This window comes from Boleophthalmus pectinirostris, unplaced genomic scaffold (genome assembly GCF_026225935.1).
Source record: "Boleophthalmus pectinirostris isolate CB_2022bp ecotype Guang Dong unplaced genomic scaffold, ASM2622593v1 HiC_scaffold_7, whole genome shotgun sequence".
In the NCBI taxonomy this organism is placed as follows: Eukaryota; Metazoa; Chordata; class Actinopteri; order Gobiiformes; family Gobiidae; genus Boleophthalmus; species Boleophthalmus pectinirostris.
In genome coordinates this window covers 22,295,527-22,317,564 of record NW_026571473.1, presented here as the reverse complement: position 1 = coordinate 22,317,564, position 22,038 = coordinate 22,295,527, and the positions used below count along the sequence as shown (strand labels likewise).

The following is a 22,038-nucleotide window of genomic DNA, read 5'->3' as shown; positions in this document are numbered from 1 at the left end:
GGCTGTTCTGTAATGGTCATAATACAATACTACTGTTTACATTGAGTTAACTGGTCATGACACAGAAATGATGTTACTTCACTTTCAGCTTTGTGTTTCAAGAAGTAGTCTTATTGCCCATAGAGAGTACTGGCTTCAACAGGTCATTTAAATCAATACGTGGCTCTTTTCTTCCAGGTTTTATTTAGCGTGGAATTCTCCCTCAAAATAGTCCTGTAAGTAAGTCATGTACTTTTTTTTTTTTCTTTAACGGGTTAACATTTTGGGAATAAAGCACAGCACTTATGGACATATAATATTTTAAAATATAAGATATACTTAAATATGCAAGCTGAACATAATAATGGCTGCCTCGTAATATTAAAATGCATTACCTGGACAACTCAGGGATTTCACGAAAATTGTGTTTTCAAATGTATTAAAATCAAAATGTTGCTGAGATTATCGTAATATACTGTCCTTGACATGTCCGCCATCTAGTGGTCACAAATGCTAAACTCAAATTAAGGTCAGTCGATGGACAATATTGTATGTAACCTTTTACCTATTTAACTTTAGCCCACTTTATAGAGGAAAAAAGGTGCAAAAATATAGCCATATTTATTATAAAAAATATAAATACATAAGGTTGGGGTCATCATACTATTCAATTTCATTAACATGTCTATTTGTGGCTTAAAAATAGACATATTTACATATAGGCATATTGGTATTTTAACCTATTGAAGCAAGCTTTTACGCACGCTCTTGATAGCACATATATCAGAACTATGTGGTGGTGGATCCCAGTCCGTGATGGGAGGATTTTAACTGTTTAAAATACTTAAATATCTGGAAGGCAATGGCCCGACTGAAGTGATCGCTCTTGGTGCGCTCATCCGGGTATATCTCTCAATATGTTGCGCGTTACGACAGATTATCCGTCTTGGAGAATCGCCTTTTCTTTAATTTATTGGCTGCCGCGCCACTGTCCTCCCTACAAACCTGACTATGCATTTCCAGAGATCGCCCGCATGAATCCCTCTTCCCAGGAGCGAGTGAGCGACGTACCCCGCCCCTCTGCGCGCCCCGTCGGGAGGCAGACAGCACACCCACCAAAGAGAACCCAGCCGAGTCGGTAACGGGAGAAGATGGCAGAGCGGCAACAACAGAAACACGAAGGCAGGGTAAAAATCGGCCATTACATCCTCGGCGACACGCTCGGAGTGGGCACGTTTGGAAAAGTGAAGAGTTAAGTGATTTCTTTAACTCGTGTCGTGGAGAATGCGTGCGTTTGTTTGTGTCAGGTGGAGTATACAGTATATGAAGTATCGCCCCCCTTTACGGAGAGTGCTGAAGTTACCGGTGGTCTGTAGGTGCGTAGCGTAGCTGTCTTGGCTTACAACTGCAGCGGAGGGGATTTAAAGCGTAAATTCGCTTAGTGAATGCGACAGTTTCAAAGTCAAATTCTTTTCGCCGAAGCCCCCAGACGCGTATCTGTGTGCGAGTATGGCAGGTGGAATTACCTGGGGGATAAACGCTCGCCTACCAAAATATGCTCTGTTTCACAGAGTTGTTAGTGATAACATTCTCTGTATTTGCAGAGTGGTAGTTTTCCCTTGACCTGCCTGGCGTAAAGGGCATTTGAAGCTTACCAAAAACAGGCGCACACGTTTCTTTACACATTTATTACGCGAGCAACGTAAATATTTGACGTATTGTTACAACATCGGCCCTTCAGTAGTGTCTGGCACCGATAATCAGTGGGGAAACCACCCAAACGTAAATAAATACACATGGGGCATTCATGTTGCCTATTTCAGTGCACTTGACATGCCCTTGTGGTTTTGGCTCCAATTTCAAAATAAAAACAATTATGACCATAAGCGGCATCTCTCTACTCACCAGTGAATCTTGTTTTTCTTAGTTACATTGTAATATCGCCACGCTTTTTATTGAGAGGGGATTTTACTGTTTGTCACAAAACCAAAGCCTCAACATAAGTAGTCATCAAATAAAGCCAAGGAAAGTGCCTGCCATGTTTTCTAGGAAAAAGGATTTAGTATAGGATTAGCTCCTTTTTACCAGTGTCTTTCCCTGTCTATCTCCCATCTTTATCTCATCTGTGCTGTTTGTATTGTACCCTCACTGCTGCCGCTGCTTCATATCTGCTTTATTCTGCTTTTAGTCGGCGAGCACCAGCTGACAGGTCATAAAGTGGCAGTGAAGATATTAAACAGGCAGAAGATCCGCAGTCTCGATGTAGTGGGAAAAATCAAACGGGAAATTCAGAACCTCAAGCTCTTCAGACATCCACATATTATCAAGCTGTGAGTGCAATCGTCCTTTTGCCTGCTACATGATCCATAAATATTCTATAATGATACCATAATATGGGCCTGTGCCATTTCCAGCATTAGCCAACTTTGTTTACCATTATCACCGAGTTTGTTTACCATTGTCTCCCACATGGTTCCTAGTATTCTGAGTGAAGGAACTTGATAAACTAGATTAGTGGTTCTCAAACTGTGGTACAAGTTCAACTGAGCGCTTTTTCTAGTGCAATGTCAATTTTTCCAGCAAAATTCATCAAATCATATCACTATTTTTGTGTAGTTTCAGACACAATTGACAAAAATACTGACTATGACAAAATTTGACACAAATTAGCTTCATTGTCAGGTATTACCTACCTTTACCTTTAGTCATGGATTTTAACAATAGGTTAGTTCATTTTATTTTACACCAAAGTTCCCATGAAACTATTTTTTTTTAAGTTGCAATTTTAGTTTGGAAATTGCTTCACATAATAATGACAATTCTAAATCCCAATCCAATCTTACCACATGTTGTTAATGATTTTAGGCTCCCTTGTGTTAAATTTGTCCTGACCTTCAGCTTTCCTCCTCCTTGCCTATGTGACTCTCAACATGCTTCATGATATTTTTAGTCGTGGGTTAGGGTTTGTCGACTCTCATGTTAGCTATGGCAATAACGTGGATTGCCAGATCACAAGCTGTTGCATGTTGCTATACATTCACAGACGTGTACACATAAACATTTGGGAGAATTGTGTATCGTATTACTCTTGGTGTATTTTAAACCTTTGGTCAACAAATCAGACTCAAAACACTATTGTAGCCTATGTGTGTGTGTCGCTAAATGGTATCCCAGCTCTTAGCTATAAACATCAGTGACCACATATCAGAAAAAAAGTTTAGTTAATAATAAATACAGAGCAGTCCATTCAGCGTTGTCCCCTTTCTGACTGGGTTTTGTTTGGACACCCTGGTTTCCTCCATCAACCAAAACCTATTAGGCTAGTCCATTATCTTTGTTGCTTTCTACTGATAAGTTGCTCATGATTTGCTGTAGCAAGTAGAGATGGGCAGGTCATAAAAATGTAATAACATTGTGAATGCTATTTTGAAGATATGCAAACTTTGAATATCAAGAATATTAATTACTATAAAGATGAAATGATTAAAGATGAAAATAAAAATTTAAAAACTGTAAACTTCCAAAAAGTTTTGTGGATAATTTAATAGTTATTTCACATTTCTCTGATACTAAAATCCCAACTTAACATGTTTATGTAGGATTTACTTATCACTGTCTGAATATTGTCTAGTTTTTTTGTCATTATTGGCATATTGCCCATCCCTAGAGGAAAGTTGATAAAACCAAAGTCTTAGAAACACTACCAGTAATAAAGTGCTATGTCACTAGAGCATCCATTTGTGTGACTGGATCTGTAAATAAACCTGACCTTTTAGATGATTCTGTGCTGGAAGCTTCAGTGACAAGGATCAAGGCTTTGTTTGAACTCTGTATGATTGTGTTGGCAGGTACCAGGTGATCAGCACTCCCACGGACTTCTTCATGGTGATGGAGTATGTCTCTGGAGGTGAACTGTTTGACTACATCTGCAAACATGGAAGAGTAAGACAAGTTTCAGTTTTTTTTAAAAAGACATAATATGCTTTCAATTAGTGAAATACACGCCCCTTATTCATACATGGATATACTGTCCTTCAGGTAGAGGACACAGAAGCGCGTCGCCTGTTTCAGCAGATCATCTCAGCCGTAGACTACTGCCACAGACACATGGTGGTGCACAGAGACCTCAAGCCTGAAAATGTCCTGCTGGATGCAAACAAAAATGCCAAAATTGCAGACTTTGGTAAGTACTTTATTGATTTAAAATTTGTTTGAGTTGCAATATGTAACCTGGGCGGGTTCCACCACATGCTTGTCTGGTGTGTTTATGGCCCAGAAATACCTTAGAAAAAGGTGCATTTTTACTGTGAGTGAGGCTGCCTCTCCACAGATCTAACCTATAAGTAGGCCTTGGGGCATCACCTGCTTTTGCTGATGGAGGTAGAAAATGAATATTTAATGCCATACTGTGGAATATTGTAGGTGAAATAATAACATCTCCTTGGAGACTGGAGCTGGTGACATCGTCTTCTCCAGATTGTGGGTAACGATCAACAGATGGTCATAGAAGATGTTCCTTATTATTATATAAATCTTGACTTAAATAAAGCTTAAACTGTGTTAGATGCACAATGTGGAAAACATTTTATTGTTGAGTCTATTTTATGCTATAGGTCTGACCCTCCTCAGTCTGCTAATAAAAAGAATATAACACACACTGAAACACACAGCTCTCTAAATTTATACCACAAAATTGAATTTTAGATTTAATTCAGCACAACAGCCTTTTAAATCATCACCCTGCCCCTCCTGACCTTATAATAATGTAGAGTACATTATTCCCACTTTATGGCAGATTGGTGCTAACATAATTAATCAGCCTTGGTTTTGACACTGGAGCTGATGCAATATGACCCCGTTAACAAGAAATATTTCCTAAAATACAAGGCTGTCCTCTCTGCAGGGTGTGCGCGGTATGTTCCCTTAGCAACGCACTGGATCATATCAGGCCTGGCAGGAAGCCTTGAGGCCCCGTGTCATCTGATATCTGATAGGAGAGGAGCGAAAGGAGGGGGGGGGGGGGGGGAGGGGGGGGGCTGGGTGTTTTGGCTGACACTCGTGTGTGTTAAAAGCAGCATTATGGAGCGGAGAGGACAGATAAAGAGAAGGTCAGGTCTGCAGTGTCTGCTTGTGGCACTGCACGACAGAGGTTGTGGCAGCAGCAAAGAGGCTCATCCAATTAGAGCAGCTTTGTGTCTCAGCTCAGAGTCTTTACTCGTGAACTGGGATAAACTTCAATGTCCCACTCTTAACTCTTGCCCCTGTACTGTTGATGTTCTAGAAATTTACATGGTCTATATACATTAGGAGAATGAATAACTAAGTGGTAATATCTGTGTTATACAGCTTATCTTTATGACTGACATGCAGCCACATGCAACAAACTGCAGTGTATATTCTGGCATTCCTATCAGAACTAGCAATTTGTGGATGAACACCACAGGCTTAAATTAAGCACTTGTATTTCTGTATTTTAATAGCTAAAAGATGATTATAATTAGGGCTGCAAGATTTATTGCAATTGAAATCAAGTCACTATTAGCAAATGGCAAAGACAGAAGTCTTTCCTCTACAAACAACAAAACAGATAAATTGTCATTAGGAAAAACCTGCACACCCTGCAGACCTCTTCAACAAGCATGCTCCTAATGCCTTGAATTGTTGCAGTTAGTGAAGCAGTTCATTTTGGTCTCCAATAATCAGAATCCTATAATTAAAACATAAATTACAAATATAATCTAATTGCAATTGCGATAAGACATTTTCCTCAAATTGTTCCAGTCAAAAGACAGTGTTACTCATTATTTTCTTAGGTAAAAGCTTTTTCAAATGTCTGTTATGTTCAACAGGTCTGTCCAACATGATGTCTGATGGGGAGTTCTTGAGGACAAGTTGTGGTTCACCCAACTATGCAGCTCCAGAGGTTATCTCAGGAAGGTGTGTGCCAGTGGACTCTTCTATACATTTTTTTAAATCAACTATGTACTTTACTCTGCAAAAGGAGTACTTTTTACTATAACAAATTTCTATTCTATTCAGTAATCAAGGCCTTGTAGCAAAAAATAAAATGGACATCTGATTTCAGTTGTCATATTTTCTGAAAGAAATCCAAAAGGTAATGCATTTTTGATGTGCAAACACCTTGGACTGTTTTTGAGGAGCTAACATTAATGACAAAACATTAATGAATATTAATCTACTGAAATAAACCTAATAGCTGGTCAATAGGGGGCGCAAGTGCACCACACTACTCAACCTAGATCAAAATTAATAATTATTTTGTATTAGGCTATATGTTCCATATTTTGTTTAAAATTCAATGTGTATGTGCAGATGCTTATTTTTTAATGTTAAATTTGGTCATGTTACTTTTTAGGATTCATAAGTTTGCTCTTTGAGTTCTCTGGTTGGTGCTCACTGAATGGAGTTCTACGGCCTGAAGTTTTGAGAAAATTTGACGTCAAATCCGGTGCTTGTGCCCATGACTTTACATCACAGCCCTGACGTACAACTTTGGGGCGCAGGCAGGAGCTTATTCAAACTATGTGATTAGGCTTCATGAATGTCTATCTGAGTTAGCCTGCTGCTGTTATGTTATGTCCCGTCTAGTCGCCAACTTTTCACTGGCGTTATTTTAGTACTATAATGAATGGATAACAAAAGGTTGTGCTGATATGTAAACATTGCATTTGGCTGTGCATTGTGCAGACGTAGGGCAGGTGACTTATTAAATATAAATCTAATTATTTAGATTTATTCAACATATAGTTCAGCCATTATATACTTACTACTACTAAGTAGTATGTACTTAGTACATACTACCAGCCACCACTAATAACAAACAGAAAAGAGGATGGTACAGAATTTTGCATCGGTAAAAATACAGGATTAAGTGTTGTGTTGACATGATGCGGTTCTTGCACCCAGACTCTACGCCGGCCCGGAGGTGGACATCTGGAGCTGTGGGGTGATCCTGTACGCCCTCCTGTGTGGGACCCTACCCTTTGACGATGAGCACGTCCCCACTCTGTTCAAGAAGATCCGAGGAGGGGTCTTCTACATCCCCGAGTACCTGACGCGCTCTGTAGCCTCTCTGCTCATGCTCATGCTGCAGGTGGACCCTCTCAAACGAGCCACTATCAAAGATATCAGGTACAGTTATGTTATAAATATGTATGATCAGTGAGAGAGCCACATTGCATGACAAAATAAATCATTTTTGAAACACTGGTAACAATTTATACAATTATGCTAGCTACACTGTTAGGTTGGTTAAGCTTAGGGTCTGCGTCAGAATAAAGGTTCAATAAGTCGATAATTAAACCCAGCCTTAAGTAGATGTAGACCCTTCTAATTATTGTTGCTTTTAAAATTCATCGTGCTAACAAAACACGTACTATTACCCCAGCAAGTCTTTAATTTTGTCTTAGAGAGAAAAACATTTTACTACATTTTACCAACCCCCTTCAACAAACCAATGACTCAGACATTGGTACCTTGCTGAAAACTAAATTGCTAATATTTTTTCACATTTAAATTTTTTCATTTCTTTGTTTTCTTTCATACACTGTTTATAAGTCTGAAATCATATTTCTAACCAACCACTGTCCATAATGTAGTATTTATTATGATTAAAATAATCATAATAATTAATATGTTCCAATGTTTTCTTAATACAGTGTTAAGACAATGTTCAGATTGGACATTTGTTGATTTTAAAATTGTACTTATTTATTTTCAGAGAGCATGAGTGGTTCAAGCAGGACCTGCCTGGGTACCTGTTCCCTGAGGACCCCTCGTACGACTCCACGGTCCTGGATGAAGAGGCCGTCAGAGAAGTGTGTGAAAAGTTTGAGTGCACTGAGTCAGAGGTGGTGTCCAGTCTTTACAGTGGAGATCCTCAGGTAACACACCATTCACATATTTGACCAATTTTGTGCTTTTCTTTGGTGCTTTCTGCCTCTGGTGGCCATTTCAAAGCATTGCACCACCGCAATGGGATGCTTCTCTATATGTGGGCAGAAATAAATAAATGAAACATTATTCTGACCCTTATTCTTATGTATATTCAGGACCAGCTGGCTGTTGCTTACCATTTGATCATAGACAACCGGCGCATCATGACCCAGGCCAGTGAGTTCTACCTGGCCTCTAGTCCTCCACAGGGGTCCTTCATGGAGGATGGGATGCCCCTCCCTCCTGGAGTCAAGCCTCACCCAGAGAGAATGCCCCCCTTGTTGGCTGACAGCCCTAAAGCGCGCTGCCCCCTGGACGCCCTGAACACGACTCGGCCCAAACCTCTTACAGTGAAGAAGGCCAAATGGCACCTGGGCATCAGAAGCCAGAGCAGACCGTACGACATCATGGCCGAGGTGTACAGAGCAATGAAGCAGCTCAACTTTGACTGGAAGGTATCACGCACATCTCTGCACTTTTGCACTTTGAATGAAAACACTGTACGATGTGCTACTCTGTCACAGTGATGGTGAAACTGTGATCTTGTGTTGTAGGTGGTGAACCCCTATCACCTGAGAGTGAGGAGGAAAAACCCAGTGACAGGGAACCTGGTGAAAATGAGTCTGCAGCTGTACCAAGTGGACAACAGGTCTTACCTGCTCGACTTTAAAAGCATCGATGGTAGGTGCCGTGACGAAGGTCATTACTATAAAACAAGCAACAGTTTGAATGTGAGATTTTAACCCCTTGGTGTATAGAAATGTAGATATTTTATTGATAATATGACTCTATTATGGTATCAGTCACCAAAAAAATTAAAATTGACTCAAAACTGTATATTGACATGGAGCCAAAATTATGAGTATAGAATTATACTTTTATGAGCAATCACCTTATAATATACTAACTTACATCACAGTAATCACACATCATTATTTTTGTGATTCTCTGTCCCTCAGATGACATCATGGAGGCAGTGGGCTTTAAGTCGGGCACATCCACTCCCCAGAGGTCCGGCTCCACAGCTGGTTTGCACAGGCCCAGGCTTAGTATAGACTCTCTCAGTCCAGCTCTGGATCTGTCCCAGCTCAGCTCATCTCTTCCTGGCACTCTGTCCCTGTCCTGCAGTGCCCCCCAGCTCGCCCCCCGACAGGGTTCTCACACCATGGACTTTTTTGAGATGTGTGCCAGCCTCATCACCACTCTGGCCCGCTGAGGCTCTAGACCGAGGCTCTGGGCTGGAGCTCAAGGGCTGTATCAGCCCAGTTACACTTGTGCTGGCTGTGCTCTGTCTCTACTGTTTTTAAAGTGCACTGTGCATCCAAAAAGGCAGAGACAGAAGTACAGGGAATTGAAAGCATTTATTCTTATTCTCGCAAAGTCATTGGGTCGAGGTAAAGGCCAGAGATGTTGGATCTGACTCAGCAGAGATAAAGTTAACTGTAGCTCCACCCCTCCTTCTCTCTCTCCTGCACACAGCTCCCCACAGCGGAGAGCTGCAGGGCATCCTGCTGAGGCTGACAAAGGTCAGATTGACATCTGTCTTTATTTTATTAAGGCACCACGTGTTAGACCTGATAGTATAGTAGTGTCAGAGGAACACAATGCTTTTTAAGTTCAAATGGTTTCTACTGAAACAGTTTTTGTTATTCGTGGATATTTGTATTGTGTACTACATTATACACAGATAAAATACCAAAAAGAGTTTATATATTATATAGATGGTGACTATCAAATCTATTTATTTTTGAGAGCAGTTAGCTTTGTTTAACATCTGTTTAGAGAGAATCATGAAAATATTTTAGAACTGTTATTTATGTTTGAGACAAGATATATTGTGCTGTTGAATGGAGGTATGGATATAGTTTTTCACATCGCACACACTACTCTTCACAAGCCCTCCCTCGAGATCAGCCATTAGTTTATACAGCATTATTAAAATGTACCACGCACATGGCTCCTTTCCACTCGAGCTGAGTCCGTTAGACTGACATGTTGAGTGACTGTTAATGTGCTGCTTGCTCATGTGTGCTCCCAGTGTAATTAAAGAGAAGACGTACGGTGACACGGAGAGGACACACATGTCACACACCACACGGAGACTGAGGGCTGTAGTCACCATCACGCCACCATTTTGTTTTTAATGCTGTGCAATAGAAAGGTTACTTAAGGCTATCAGTGTTGCTGTTTTTCTTACTGTAATATTTATACAATATTATTTAGCAGCACCCTAAAGCTGTATAGAGAATAAGCCACAGACACTTTGCTCCAGTTGCCTTAAAGAACAAGTTTGAGATTGAATGTGATGAAGGAGACAATGATGTTTGGAGTTTGCCTTTGGAGTTTTCCATAACAGACTGGGTGCGCACCATGGCCTTATAAAAGCAAATTCAGACCCAGTGATGATCTGCTAGTCTGGGCTAATCAAATATTTCTTTTTGTTTAATTTTTCTCTGTTGAAACACTTCTACTTTTCCTCTTTATTTCCTCCTATTGGTCAGTCTTTGTCATGCTCTAATTGAGTGACAGGAGGATTAAAATAGCAATATAAAGTTTTGAAGTGTAAATTAATATTCATAAAATTTAAATCACAAGCTCTAAAAATTATATTTTTTTGCTGTTTTGTCTACTCCTAAGACTAGTTACTGTAATGTTAAGCCCCGTTACTGGATCATTTAAAAGAGTTGCCAAGTTGACAGAAAAGCTATGAAAAAAGCAAAGGTTAATAATAAATAAATTATTAATTTGTTGTGTGCAAGGGCTGTTATGAGCAGTTTACGGATCTACTACTTATATTTGTAGCCCTATGTGATGACTGCCATGTCTTTACCAGTCTCTTACTCTTTGGTAGCAGAGCCAGCTGGTGTGGTGTTGTTGAGATAATACTTTTTGTCAGTCTTTTGTGCTTGAATCTAAAGAGAGCTGAAGATCACTGGACTGTTGCCTTGTGCTGTTCTTTGTCAAACACAGAGTATAGACTAGTTTTGGACCTGCTGACAGACTATCGTTACAACTGAAGGAGCAGCTAAGAAGTTATGCAAGATTGAATAGATACTGTGTTGTGCAGAATACAAAGCATTTTGAAACAGTTTGAAAAGAACGGATGAGAGATTTTGTCTTGAGAAACAGGACATAGTGTGTAAATTATTTTAAATTCTGATGTGGATTTTATTGATTTTTTTCTGACAATGTTTTATATTTGTCTTGTGTTTTTATATATTTAACACAGATCAATTTGTAAGAGAAAAGAACTAAATATTTTATGGACCTACAGGAGTTAAACCTTGGTTAAAAGTGTAAGACTGTTGTGACTTATATATTTCTGAGTGGACAGAGTTTGCCTTAAAAAGCATTTTGAAGGATCTTGGTTTGGTTGATTGTTTGGTTGCTTTGCGTGAATCCCTTTATTTGTTGTAATGACAGGCTATTATATGTAACAGTACAATTACTTTTAGTACCTCCATAATGCAGGTCAGGGCCATACATCTACAGTGGTTTAGTGCAATATTTAAATCATGTCTTTGGCTGCCGTCGCTATTGAAGACCTAACATTACATCAAGATGAATTCAAAAAGAGTGAAAATTAAAAATGGTGTATGTTCATGTACTTAGATGTACTTTCTAAACAGGATATGAGATGAAAGATGTAATGGTAAATAATCAGTGTTATTTCCTTTTACATTCAATATAATAAAGTTTTAAAGGGCCTATATTATGCAAAATGATCTCTTGTGAGCTCAAAGCCATGTTAGAATGTTGTTACCTCATCAAATATAACAAAACACAACTCCGAGTATGTTATCAATGAGGAAACAACATTATAACATAGATCAGAAAATAGCATAATAAAGACCCTTTAAAAAGTTTTAAGAAATTATGTTCACAAACATGACAGTTGCAGCTAATTCCAGCATCGTATAAAAAATTGTAATTGTAAATTTGGATAAGGCACCAGTTTACTGTCACATTCATACTGAGCACACACAAGTCCTAAATGCAATGTGAAATATCAAAAGGTTCTGCTTAGGGTTCAAATAAACTCACCAGTGTTCATCTCTGTTGTACTGTATAAATATAAAACATAATATGCAACTTGGAGTGGCATGTGTGTCGTATCAGTGCCACAAACCCTCATGTTGTACCAAAGTGAAGATTTGTTTGTCTTTAAGTGTAACTCTTTGTTGTGTGTGTGTGTGAGTTGGGATGATCACTGCTGTTACTGTCTGAGTGGGATTTCTCTTATTATGCACTGCATGATACTGTATTGCTGTTATCATTTGCACTTTAATGAGTATTTATCAAAAACAATAAAACATTTGAAAATAAAACTGTTACTTGTGCCATTACTTCAGTAACCATTTACTGCCAATATAATACGTGAGCAGAGGTTAGTAGTGAGAACGTAGGTACTGAGTTTTTTTCTTAAATACTTTTTTGTAAGAAAGCCATAAAAGGCATAAAAAAAGCAAACACCAAGAGGTACATGGAGGAAAAACATGAGTGATATAATCTTACTATGTGGATTTTAAATATATGACACACTTAACGTAACAATATTCTCTAACAATTGTCCAATGGTGCAAAGATAATACCCCACGTGACTTAAGTACAAAAATACAAAAAAATAAACACAAATATGACTTTTGGGCAGCCAGTGGCTAAAGTGTAACCAGGTAAATGTGAGTAGTTGGTTGAAGCTTGTTTTCCAGTCTTCCTTATAAAAATTTCGATTGGTTGGTGTATTTGAGTCTGAACAAAATGCCATTCACCAATGCAGTTTCACCAGTTGTCAGGCCAAAGTCACGGTCACAGTATATTCTCATAGTGTCTCCCTCAGCAGAAGCATCACCATAGTTCACACATTTAGTCCAGTGTTAGTGGAGCTCACTCATCAAAAAAGTCGGCATACTGCTCTGGAGGAGGGAGGATAGGAATGTTAAGATCCAGGTCCTCTGATGGGCTCGGCTCACGCCTGTGGGCAAAAACAACATGTTTTCAACCACTTGAATACTTGAGATTTTACACAATCTATGTTATATGTTTCTTTTATTCTCTATAAGTAGCAATAAATATATTTAAAATGAATATCTTGTATGATTAGATTATTAATATGAGGTATATATTTATATATATGTTACATACAGTTGAAAATGTTTTAGAAACCATATTAGATTTAGAATAGTAAAATATTGTTGCCAGTACACCCATTTGTCCCTAAATCTTACATGGTTCTACACAGTTTATTACATGAGCTGCTCAGTTGTGATAATATATGAATTGAGAAATGTCACTTTAAATGAATGTTTAAAGCTTCTTAAAAGACTTAGTTATTATTATTTATGTTTTTCACAAATTCACAGTTCTTTACAGTTTTCTGGAAAATACCACACAATTTCATTCTCTTATCAGTCCCTCAAACAGACTTGTTTGTTCGCCACAAATAAGGAAAGCCTATCCAAACAATGCATGTATACTGCATTGTGTAAGTGTGTACTAGTACTTACAAGGTCTCTTCTTCCGTGATTACTTCAGGAGCTGAGAGGGAGAAAAAGTAAGAGTTAAAATTGGGTAACAAAGGGCATTCACACAAGACTATGAGTTCGACAAAGGTATGGGATTACTCACTTGTGGCTGGTTCAACAGGGCTGTAAAAAACACAACGAGCAGAGACTTAAAACTTGCATTGTTAAACTCTCACAAAGATTTATAAGAAAGGTATTGGAAATATTGCAGTATTTATTCTGGTGTGTACCTGGCAGTGGGTTCTGTAGTTTTAGGAGGGTGGAAAAACGTGGCGAGCTTTGCAAGTGCTTCATGTCTGGCTCTAAACAACACACATTGTATTTATCATCATATGTTTGATGGTGAACTTTAAGAAGAGTCTATATTTTAATCAAAACTTACTGTACATGGGAGCCCTCCACAAGATCACTCTGACTGTGCTGGTGGTTTATAGTGAGCTCTTCACTTCCTAAAAACAAACAAACAAACAAAAACATGCATTATAGAAAACTGCATAATTTTGTACTTCTAATAAGAGAAAGAAAGGTAGCCTTGTTTTATTCTCGATTTTAGAGGATAGATTTGAAATAACTGCATTTGATCATTGTGGTTGTCAAAATGAGCCACAGGGTGAAACATTAAATATCCAACTTTTCTTAAGTACTGTATCCTGCAGCTGTGTCTGAGATTTCTATCAAGTTAAAAAGACAGCTGAATGACAAATGTATTATGCTTATAACTATAGCAATGTCTGTAGGCGTTTGTTGACTTACCCGTTTCACCCATGTCGGGCAAAGAATGCGTTCTATTGTGGACTCTGAAATGAAATTACATTCAGAAATAACAATATAATAAATGTGCATGTTTTAAATACATTAAATACATCTGGTTATTTACATTGGCAACTCTGGCACTACGTTTTCAGTAGGAGAAAGTGGCTCGTCATCATCACAAGTCCATTCTTCACTGTCATCTGTGACTAAATAAATATTTTTTATTTAAATTATATATTTACATAATCAATGGAAAGTAATGTTTTTAGTAAATGAATAATTAAATACTTACAGCTCTCATTTGGATAATGGTTTGAAGCCCTGAAACACACAAACCAACACCATTACTGTCACAAGCTGCAATTTGACATCTCAGGACCAGCTCTGATGTCTTTGTGGTGAATACTGTTTTTGTGTCCTTTTGCAAGACACCTTACTGTGTATGTCTGTGTACACCGGTGTGTGAATGTGTTTGTGAATGAATGAGTGGTTCCTTATTGTAAAGAGCTTTAGTGGCTTAAACGTAGAAAAGAAGTATACAACTATAACTGGCCTATAGCCCTGCTTTATTGTATTATGGTCATACACACCTGCTGCCCGTGCTGGTGACCTCCTGCTCAACATTGGTGCTGTTCAGTCGGGACACTGCAGCCTTCTTCCCCATCTCCAGCATCTCCTTTATGTCCAGGTCAACATGGTTCACAGCCACATAACCATCTGAAACACGCATAATAAAACAATACATGATAAAATATACATAACTTAAATAGAGAATCCCATTATTCTACAACTATGTATTTCTCTCACAGTTGTTGCTGCTGTCCCGGGCCAGCCACTTCCCCTTGGGGCAGTTGGTGGTCCTGATGATACTGATGGTGTCTCCACTCTTCACTGGGAGGTCCTGCTTTCGTCCCTTTGAGGTTACTGTCACTGTCGCCTGGTACATAGCATCCTCCTGTCCCGTGATCTAAGGAAGACAAAACTATTCTTACTCTTCTTACACCCATAATTCCATTATGTCTGCTATGTGATTTAGGAAACTCACACTTTCTAATGAATAACTACACCTCTTTATTATTAACCTTAATAAAGCACAAAAGAAAATATTTTGTTAATAGTTCATTAAGGATGATTCAGCATGAGTAACATTCATTAAGGGATTAGGAGTTGGGGTATTAATGGGGTAGTTCCAAAACCTGAATCATTCTCTATAAACAATTTAATTAATCAATTAAGTCGTTTGTCATGTTTTTATGGCTATATTGTGTCTAGCTATGTCTATATCGAGTGTAGTAACTCAAGCCTGAACAGTTTTCAAAGTAGTGTGTACATTTTACACACACAATGTACAAAATACTATTGCAGAATTACTCAGCATTTTGAGAAATAGCCAAAATGTTACTCCACAACAAAAACACAATGGTGAAAACATAGCAAGAAATCTATTATATTACAAGAAATGTGATTTGAAAATCTTTGTCTACTGTCTATGTAAATGAAGAGTCCCATTAGGAACCTACCAACACTAAATACCACCCAAAGTCTGGCCTTTTGTTACCCTTTTTCTTTGAAGTAAAGTTATCACTGCAGATTTTGAGTGCATACAAGATAGCACTAACAAAGTCAATCATGTTTACATAGATTCCAATAGAGACTGAGCGTTTGGATTGTGTGGAATGAACACAGACTGGTTTTAATAGCAGAGCCCAAACCCCACCCTCCCCCACGCTTTCCTGTCTGACTGTATCATTAATATTACTCACTTTAAATTTCTTTTTCAGTTCATTCTCTCTCTTCTCTCTCTCCTTCTGCTCCTTCTTCTCTCTCTCCTGTCTTTCCTTTAACTCCTTCTTCTCTTTCTCCAGCCTCTGTTTCTCTCGTTTCTTCAGTTCTTTCTCGTCCAGGCCTTCCAAAGCTGCCACAGCTTTCTTGTCACTCCTAAATCAAAGATAGCCTTTTGTTACCGAGCGAGTGAGACTTTGAAGTGTATTTAAGTAGCACAAGAGATTATAATGGAGACTCTTCCTGACAACACGCCATCCTTATCTTTCAAAGTGTTTGGGAAATAAAAGGGGGTCAAGTGAGTGTGGGACTTACTTGCCAAACCTGCCAGTCTTGGTTTTCTCTTCAGTCTATAATGCACAAGAAACCAACAAGAATTAGGAAACACATATTAAAATAAAAATAAAAAAGCAAGAATCTATAATAATTGATCTTGTTAACAGTGTTACAGTGGTGGAAAAATTACTCAGTTTCGTTATTTAAGTGAAAGACTAGATACTGGAGCAAAATAAATAATCAACTAAAAGTAAAATGAAAAATCGACCTGAGTAAAAATATTAAAGTACCTGATTAAAAATGTTAAAAATTAAAAAAGAGGTGTAACAAAGCTTTAAATGTAGTGATTTTGTTACAGATTGTGTTGAATTATGTTCAACAGATGTTTATTCCCTAGCAGTTTGTATGTATTTTTGTTTGGTCAAACTGCAAATCTGTTAAAAATAGCTCAGTGGGGTAGAAAATACAGATACCTGGTCTCAAATGTAGAGAAGTGAAAGTAAGAAGTATGCACTTATACTTAAGTAAAATACAGATATCAAAAATGTATACTTAAGTACAGTACTTTACTACTTTTACTTTGTTTCGTTCCACCACTGGTTAACTTGTATGCTTCTTACCATTTCCGGTGCCTCCGCATATGGATCTGCAAGTAAAGATTTAGCGTAAGTTTAGTTTTAATAAGAACAGCATTCCTGTGATATTTGTTAGAGCAGAAAGGCACAGATCTGGCAACCTGTTCCATATCAATATGCAAACTAGAGATTGCAGATAATTGGATGTGATTATTTTAAGTGTGGTGATTATCATATTTGGTTAGCTGCGTATATCTTTCTTTAATAATTCAACAAATAATCAAAAAGTAACAAAAACGTTTGTATTCAATGTCTGTTCCTGCAACGTAAACAATACTAAAAAAACACTATTACACCACAGCCTCCTATTATATTACTGTCACTTTGCATCATTTAGCTGATCTTATGTTTACGCAAGTCTAAGTTTATTACATTAAATATTTGTATTGAGAAGGCCTGAAGGGACATGCTTCCTGTGAAGAAAACCAGGACTGGTCAGATGCCAGCTTATTTAGACCTTTTTAACTTCACTTTCTCTGCTGTAGGCAATTGGATACAACAGGAAATATACTAACATCAAAAGAGCTTAAAAAACTCTGCCTTGTGAGATGAAAGTACTCCACTAATTCAACAAAAGTCACATTATTCAACTCCTTGCAGTAGTTAAAACACCTAATTATTTAATTAAAGCTTAGTCTTACTCTTGGGCGGTCCTTTGCGCTTCTTCCCATCAGTTTTCCCTTTCTTTTTGGATGACGACACATCTTCATAAACATTTTCTGTAGGTTCATAGGGACTGACACCCTGAACCCTAAAAAATAAATTGAATGGCATTTTTACTACATGTGTTCTTTTATGTTTTTTTTTTTCATAGGTCCATAACAGTTAGTCAGATGTTTTACCCTGGTGTTAGTAGCAGAGAGTCCCGGTTGCTGGGTGAATCTGTCACATCAAACACTGGAGTTGTGGCTTGGACTTCCGCTGTAGGTATGGTCCCATTGGGGATGAGCTCTGGGATGTGGGGTCCGTCCGGAGACTCAGAGCCATTGTAATCTCCACTGCCCCAGTCGGACACAGGCAGGTCAGGGGAGTGGGCCTCTGGAGTCCTGTCCTCAAACTCCGGGACGTCTGTGTGTGCAGCGATGTCTGTGTTTGTCTCGGAGAACTCCACAGGGGCTGGGATCGCCACTGCTGAATACGAGAGAGAAATGATGTCAGATAATACATTTTGATAACATTTGCATTAACCAATCTGCAGCAGGGCAAGAATACATCATCGAAGATAACAACATATGAGGCAAAAAGGTCAAGAGCTTTATAAGAGCATTTCATATATAACACTGTTAAACCTAATCAAAAGACTACTTGAAATGTTTGGGTAATTATGGGGAAACTTGATTTCTAAACTGTGTGTGTGTATGCTTACATGCACACCAAAATCTGTTCATTATCTGATTTCTGGAGATATCAGATTAAACCCAATTGATTAACTGATACTTGGCACAGGAGTTTTTGATTTTTAGATTTCTTTTGTGCATGTAAACACACACCACACACCAAGAATCCACTCTAATCTATTGTGATGTCAGATCATTTTAACAATATGATTATTACTGGTCATGTAAATGTACCAGCTGTATGATAAAAAGAAATCAGTAATCAGAAGATGTACTGATGCAGAACCAAATCGCACACAACACCACATTAAACTGAAGTAGCTCATACCCTGCATATGCTATAACAGGTGTAGTACTGACCACTGTCCTCTAGAGGGGGAGGAGGGATGAAGGCACTGAGGTCCATAGTGGGGGGGCGGGCAGGTTTGGGGGGAGCGACGGGGAGGGTCTCATTTTCAGGCAGAAGTTTCCTGGGGGGAGGAGGGGGGCGCATCTCAGGCTGTTCTGGGATCTCCTCCTCTTCAATGCCCTCCAACACCAGCGAAGACCCTACGCACAGCCAAACTACAATGTGAGCAACTGATGAAGACTCGTGGTAACTCAGTTTCTACTAGTTTTACATGAAAATTCTTAGTAGTGACTGGAGCTCTCTCAAAGAACAACACACAATCAGAGTTTAGGAAAAGAGAATGTGACATTGGTGATTTCTGAGCAAACCAAACCAGTTATGAACACTATGAAATTTCTTTCGTTAAACTCATAAATACATGCATGTTTCCAGGCTTTACATTTGGCATTTCTTTTAAAAAACAATGACAAATGCTTTTTAAAAATCCATTTTGGTCTGACTTGTACTCTCAGATATTAAAATGCTGTCTAGAATGAACAGTATCATCATAATATGAATGGTATGTAATGACAGATGACTGCTCCTAGTAAAATTGTAACTGATTCAATGGGGCCTAATGCATTCATGGATAACAATAAATATGCTAATGGAACATGGTTTGTATACAGCAGTGCAGTGTTTTTCATTCAGTGTTGTCAGAGCGGCTCACAGTGATGGACATGCTGCTCCTCCTTGCGTCGTGTCTGTCATACCAGCTCTGTGCCCTGCCTGCTCCATGCTGTCTCTGCCACTAAAACAACAGCCCCGCTCCAGACTGCTCTGTTTTTAAAGACACTTTCTCCAGCCAACACCTCAGGCACCCACTGGCACTAGGTTACACTCTGCAGGCTTCATACCTGCTCAGTGCACAACAAGTAGCTCCAGAGCAGAACAGCATGTACCCACGGGCCTTTCCCAATGGTGCCTCTGCGAAACTAGTGTATTTCATCTACACTGCCAGTTTCAATTTACAATGACTAATTAAGGTAATAAGTGACCCCCAGATTCACTCACTTTAAAAGCAATAATAGTTCTTACAGGAATCAGCCAGGAACAAAGCATCAGCTTGTACAGCTGCTCTGATCAAAGTTTATCTTTGTGATGTCACAGTACAGTATGTACTGGTGATCAGCATGCAGTACATATACTGTACATTTAAATCAAGTGTCACTTACGGTGGTCCAGCCCATTGACCTCTGGCTTTGGAGGGAGGCCTTTAGCCATCTTGTCTTCGTAGTCAATGGGAGGAAGTTCAAACAGTGTTGCTTCATCATGCACCTCAGGGTGCTCCTCTGGGGGAGGGGTTACCAGAGATGTGGTTGGTTTTGGATGACTGGGGACAAATAAAGAATTATAAAAATGACAGTTTTTGCTTGTTGAGTGACATTATGAATAAGACACAAAAACACGATTACTTACTTATGGGCCATCCTGCGCACCTTCTCCAGGGCATTGAAGATCCTCTGGTCCCCTGGTGGAGTCCTCTTGCCTGGGCTCATCTCCTCTGCCCTCTCCAGAGCAGACAGGGCAGACAGGGCAGACGGGGAGCACTCTGCTTTAGAAGAGACTGAGAGAGTATCTAGATCCACAGGTGGAGGGGGGATTTTTAAAGAGTCCAGGTTTAACAGCTCAACAGGAGACTCTGTATTTTCTGGAGGAGGTGTAGAGTGCACAGAGGCCAGCACAGACACATCAGGCTCTGGGATAATGAGGGGAGGGGTCAGACTGATGGGCACCTCGTTCTCACTGGGTGGATGGAGAACACTGAGAGTTTCTGTAGGTGCTGTGTTTTCATTCTCCAAGGTGAGCGGTACAGGGACGATTGGGACCTCGGAGAAAAAGGCCGGAGGAGGGGTGATGTCTGTAGAGGTGACGTCTGGAGAGGTGATATCTGGAGAGTTGAAGTCTGGAGAGGTGGAGACTGTGAGAGTAGGTGTCTCTACTGCAGGACTGGAGGTAGGTATAGTTAGGAGCTCTGGCATCAGGGCCTTTGGAGGAGTCCTGGTCTCAGGGGTAGAGCTGGAGAAGTCCTGTGTCATTGGGGTCAAAGGGACTGGTCCTGAGACCTCAGAACTGGGAATATCCAGGATTGGGTCATCTATGATTTCCACGGAATCTCTTTTGGACTTCTTGAAACCAAGGAAGCCCTTCTTCTTGAGTGTAGAGTTTTTGGGTGGGGGTGTGGCTGGGACCAGCTCTGCTGTGGTTTCCTTCTTCTTCTCTTTTTTGGGCTTCTGTGGCGGTGTGTCCTCGTCATACAGACGCTCTCTGCCCCCTTTGCTCTTGTCTTTGCCCACTTTAATCTTAGAGTCTTTGGGTTTGGAGTTGGATGGTAGAAGAGGTTTCTTGCTCTCCTTCTTCTCGTCCTTAAAAACCACCCGAGGGGCGAGGGGGGTCTTTCCCTCCAGACTCTGGTTGATGGAGGTGAGCAGAGAAGGCCGTGCTCCTGCAGGCATGTAATAAGGAGGGCTCTGGGGAGGGGGCACCACTTTGGGTTTCTCTGGGAGAGCAGGTTTGGGTTTGAGGGACTGCTTGAGGAGCAGCTCCTCTTCCTGGAACTTGGCCCTGAGGGCCTGGAAATCCAGAGAGTTCTCCTGTGAAAGTGGAATGTGAAAGCAGTCAGTGAATAGCATTTATGATTATACATACCTACACAATGGTTAGCTCCACACTATGAGCATCCCCACAGATGATAAGCACTCACTTAGCTCCCCCTGCCCTGGAGGAAAAATCTGTGGCTACCATTGATCACAACATGAACTTGCACAACATTTGCAATACAGTATAATGGATATGGGATGTATATATAAGTATGTATACACAAATACATACATACATATAAGTACATTTAATTAAGTATTGTAAATTGTTCTTAACCCATTGATATAGCATTCAATAATATTGTATTTGAGAAGACTGAACAGCAGCATTCTTGAAGCATTATTACAATTTCTATCAGTTTTTTTCCCTAATAAATCCTTGTGTTGTAAACAGGATTCATAAACTGCCCCAACACATAGGCCTTATGTTCGTGTTCCTCTATAGTTAATACTGTTGTTTATAGCCTACATATTTAATTATATGTTCACAATTTGTTAGACGTAACCAGCTTCATGGGTTTAGCTGTGTTGCGTAATGCGAAGTTTGAACATACCTCGTCCATTATGCGAATTAATTCCACCAAAAGCGTCACTCCTGTGTCCGAGTATGTCTCAGCCTCTCATCCTGTGTCCGCTGAGATGTGAGTTGTAACTCTTGAGTCCACCTGTCCACCTGTCCACACCGTGTCCGCGCACCTCAGAGCTCTACAGCAGGTATGCCCACGCGCTCTGCCAGTGGTTTCAGGGAAAGAATGAGGTTGAGTAGGAAGACGCACACGCATGTCGAGAGAAACAGCCGGGCTGGTTGGA

At 39.6% G+C, this 22,038-nt stretch overlaps 2 protein-coding genes across 2 annotated transcripts; one reads left to right on the top strand and one right to left on the bottom strand.

Annotated features, from left to right (window-relative positions):
* The first annotated feature begins 969 nt into the window (after nucleotides 1-969).
* Nucleotides 970-12,063, top strand: prkaa2 (protein kinase, AMP-activated, alpha 2 catalytic subunit). Its single transcript, XM_020918988.2, has 10 exons — nucleotides 970-1,230; nucleotides 2,168-2,309; nucleotides 3,828-3,921; nucleotides 4,018-4,162; nucleotides 5,829-5,916; nucleotides 6,907-7,131; nucleotides 7,721-7,883; nucleotides 8,052-8,390; nucleotides 8,490-8,616; nucleotides 8,895-12,063. Exons 1-10 carry the CDS (start codon nucleotides 1,131-1,133, stop codon nucleotides 9,149-9,151), a joined length of 1,680 nt encoding a protein of 559 aa, XP_020774647.1. The 5' UTR covers nucleotides 970-1,130; the 3' UTR covers nucleotides 9,152-12,063.
* Nucleotides 12,064-12,199: 136 nt separating this feature from the next.
* LOC110154871 (FYN-binding protein 1) lies at nucleotides 12,200-21,961 on the bottom strand. Its single transcript, XM_055164464.1, has 19 exons — nucleotides 21,783-21,961; nucleotides 20,048-21,222; nucleotides 19,804-19,961; nucleotides 18,601-18,789; nucleotides 17,746-18,034; nucleotides 17,545-17,654; nucleotides 16,889-16,914; nucleotides 16,308-16,342; nucleotides 15,974-16,148; nucleotides 15,018-15,177; nucleotides 14,801-14,927; nucleotides 14,503-14,531; nucleotides 14,335-14,416; nucleotides 14,211-14,254; nucleotides 13,840-13,906; nucleotides 13,688-13,759; nucleotides 13,561-13,580; nucleotides 13,440-13,470; nucleotides 12,200-12,907 (listed from the first exon to the last, which is right to left on the bottom strand). The coding sequence occupies exons 1-19, from the start codon at nucleotides 21,789-21,791 to the stop codon at nucleotides 12,820-12,822; spliced, it is 2,886 nt and encodes a 961-aa protein (XP_055020439.1). The 5' UTR covers nucleotides 21,792-21,961; the 3' UTR covers nucleotides 12,200-12,819.
* Nucleotides 21,962-22,038: the final 77 nt, after the last annotated feature.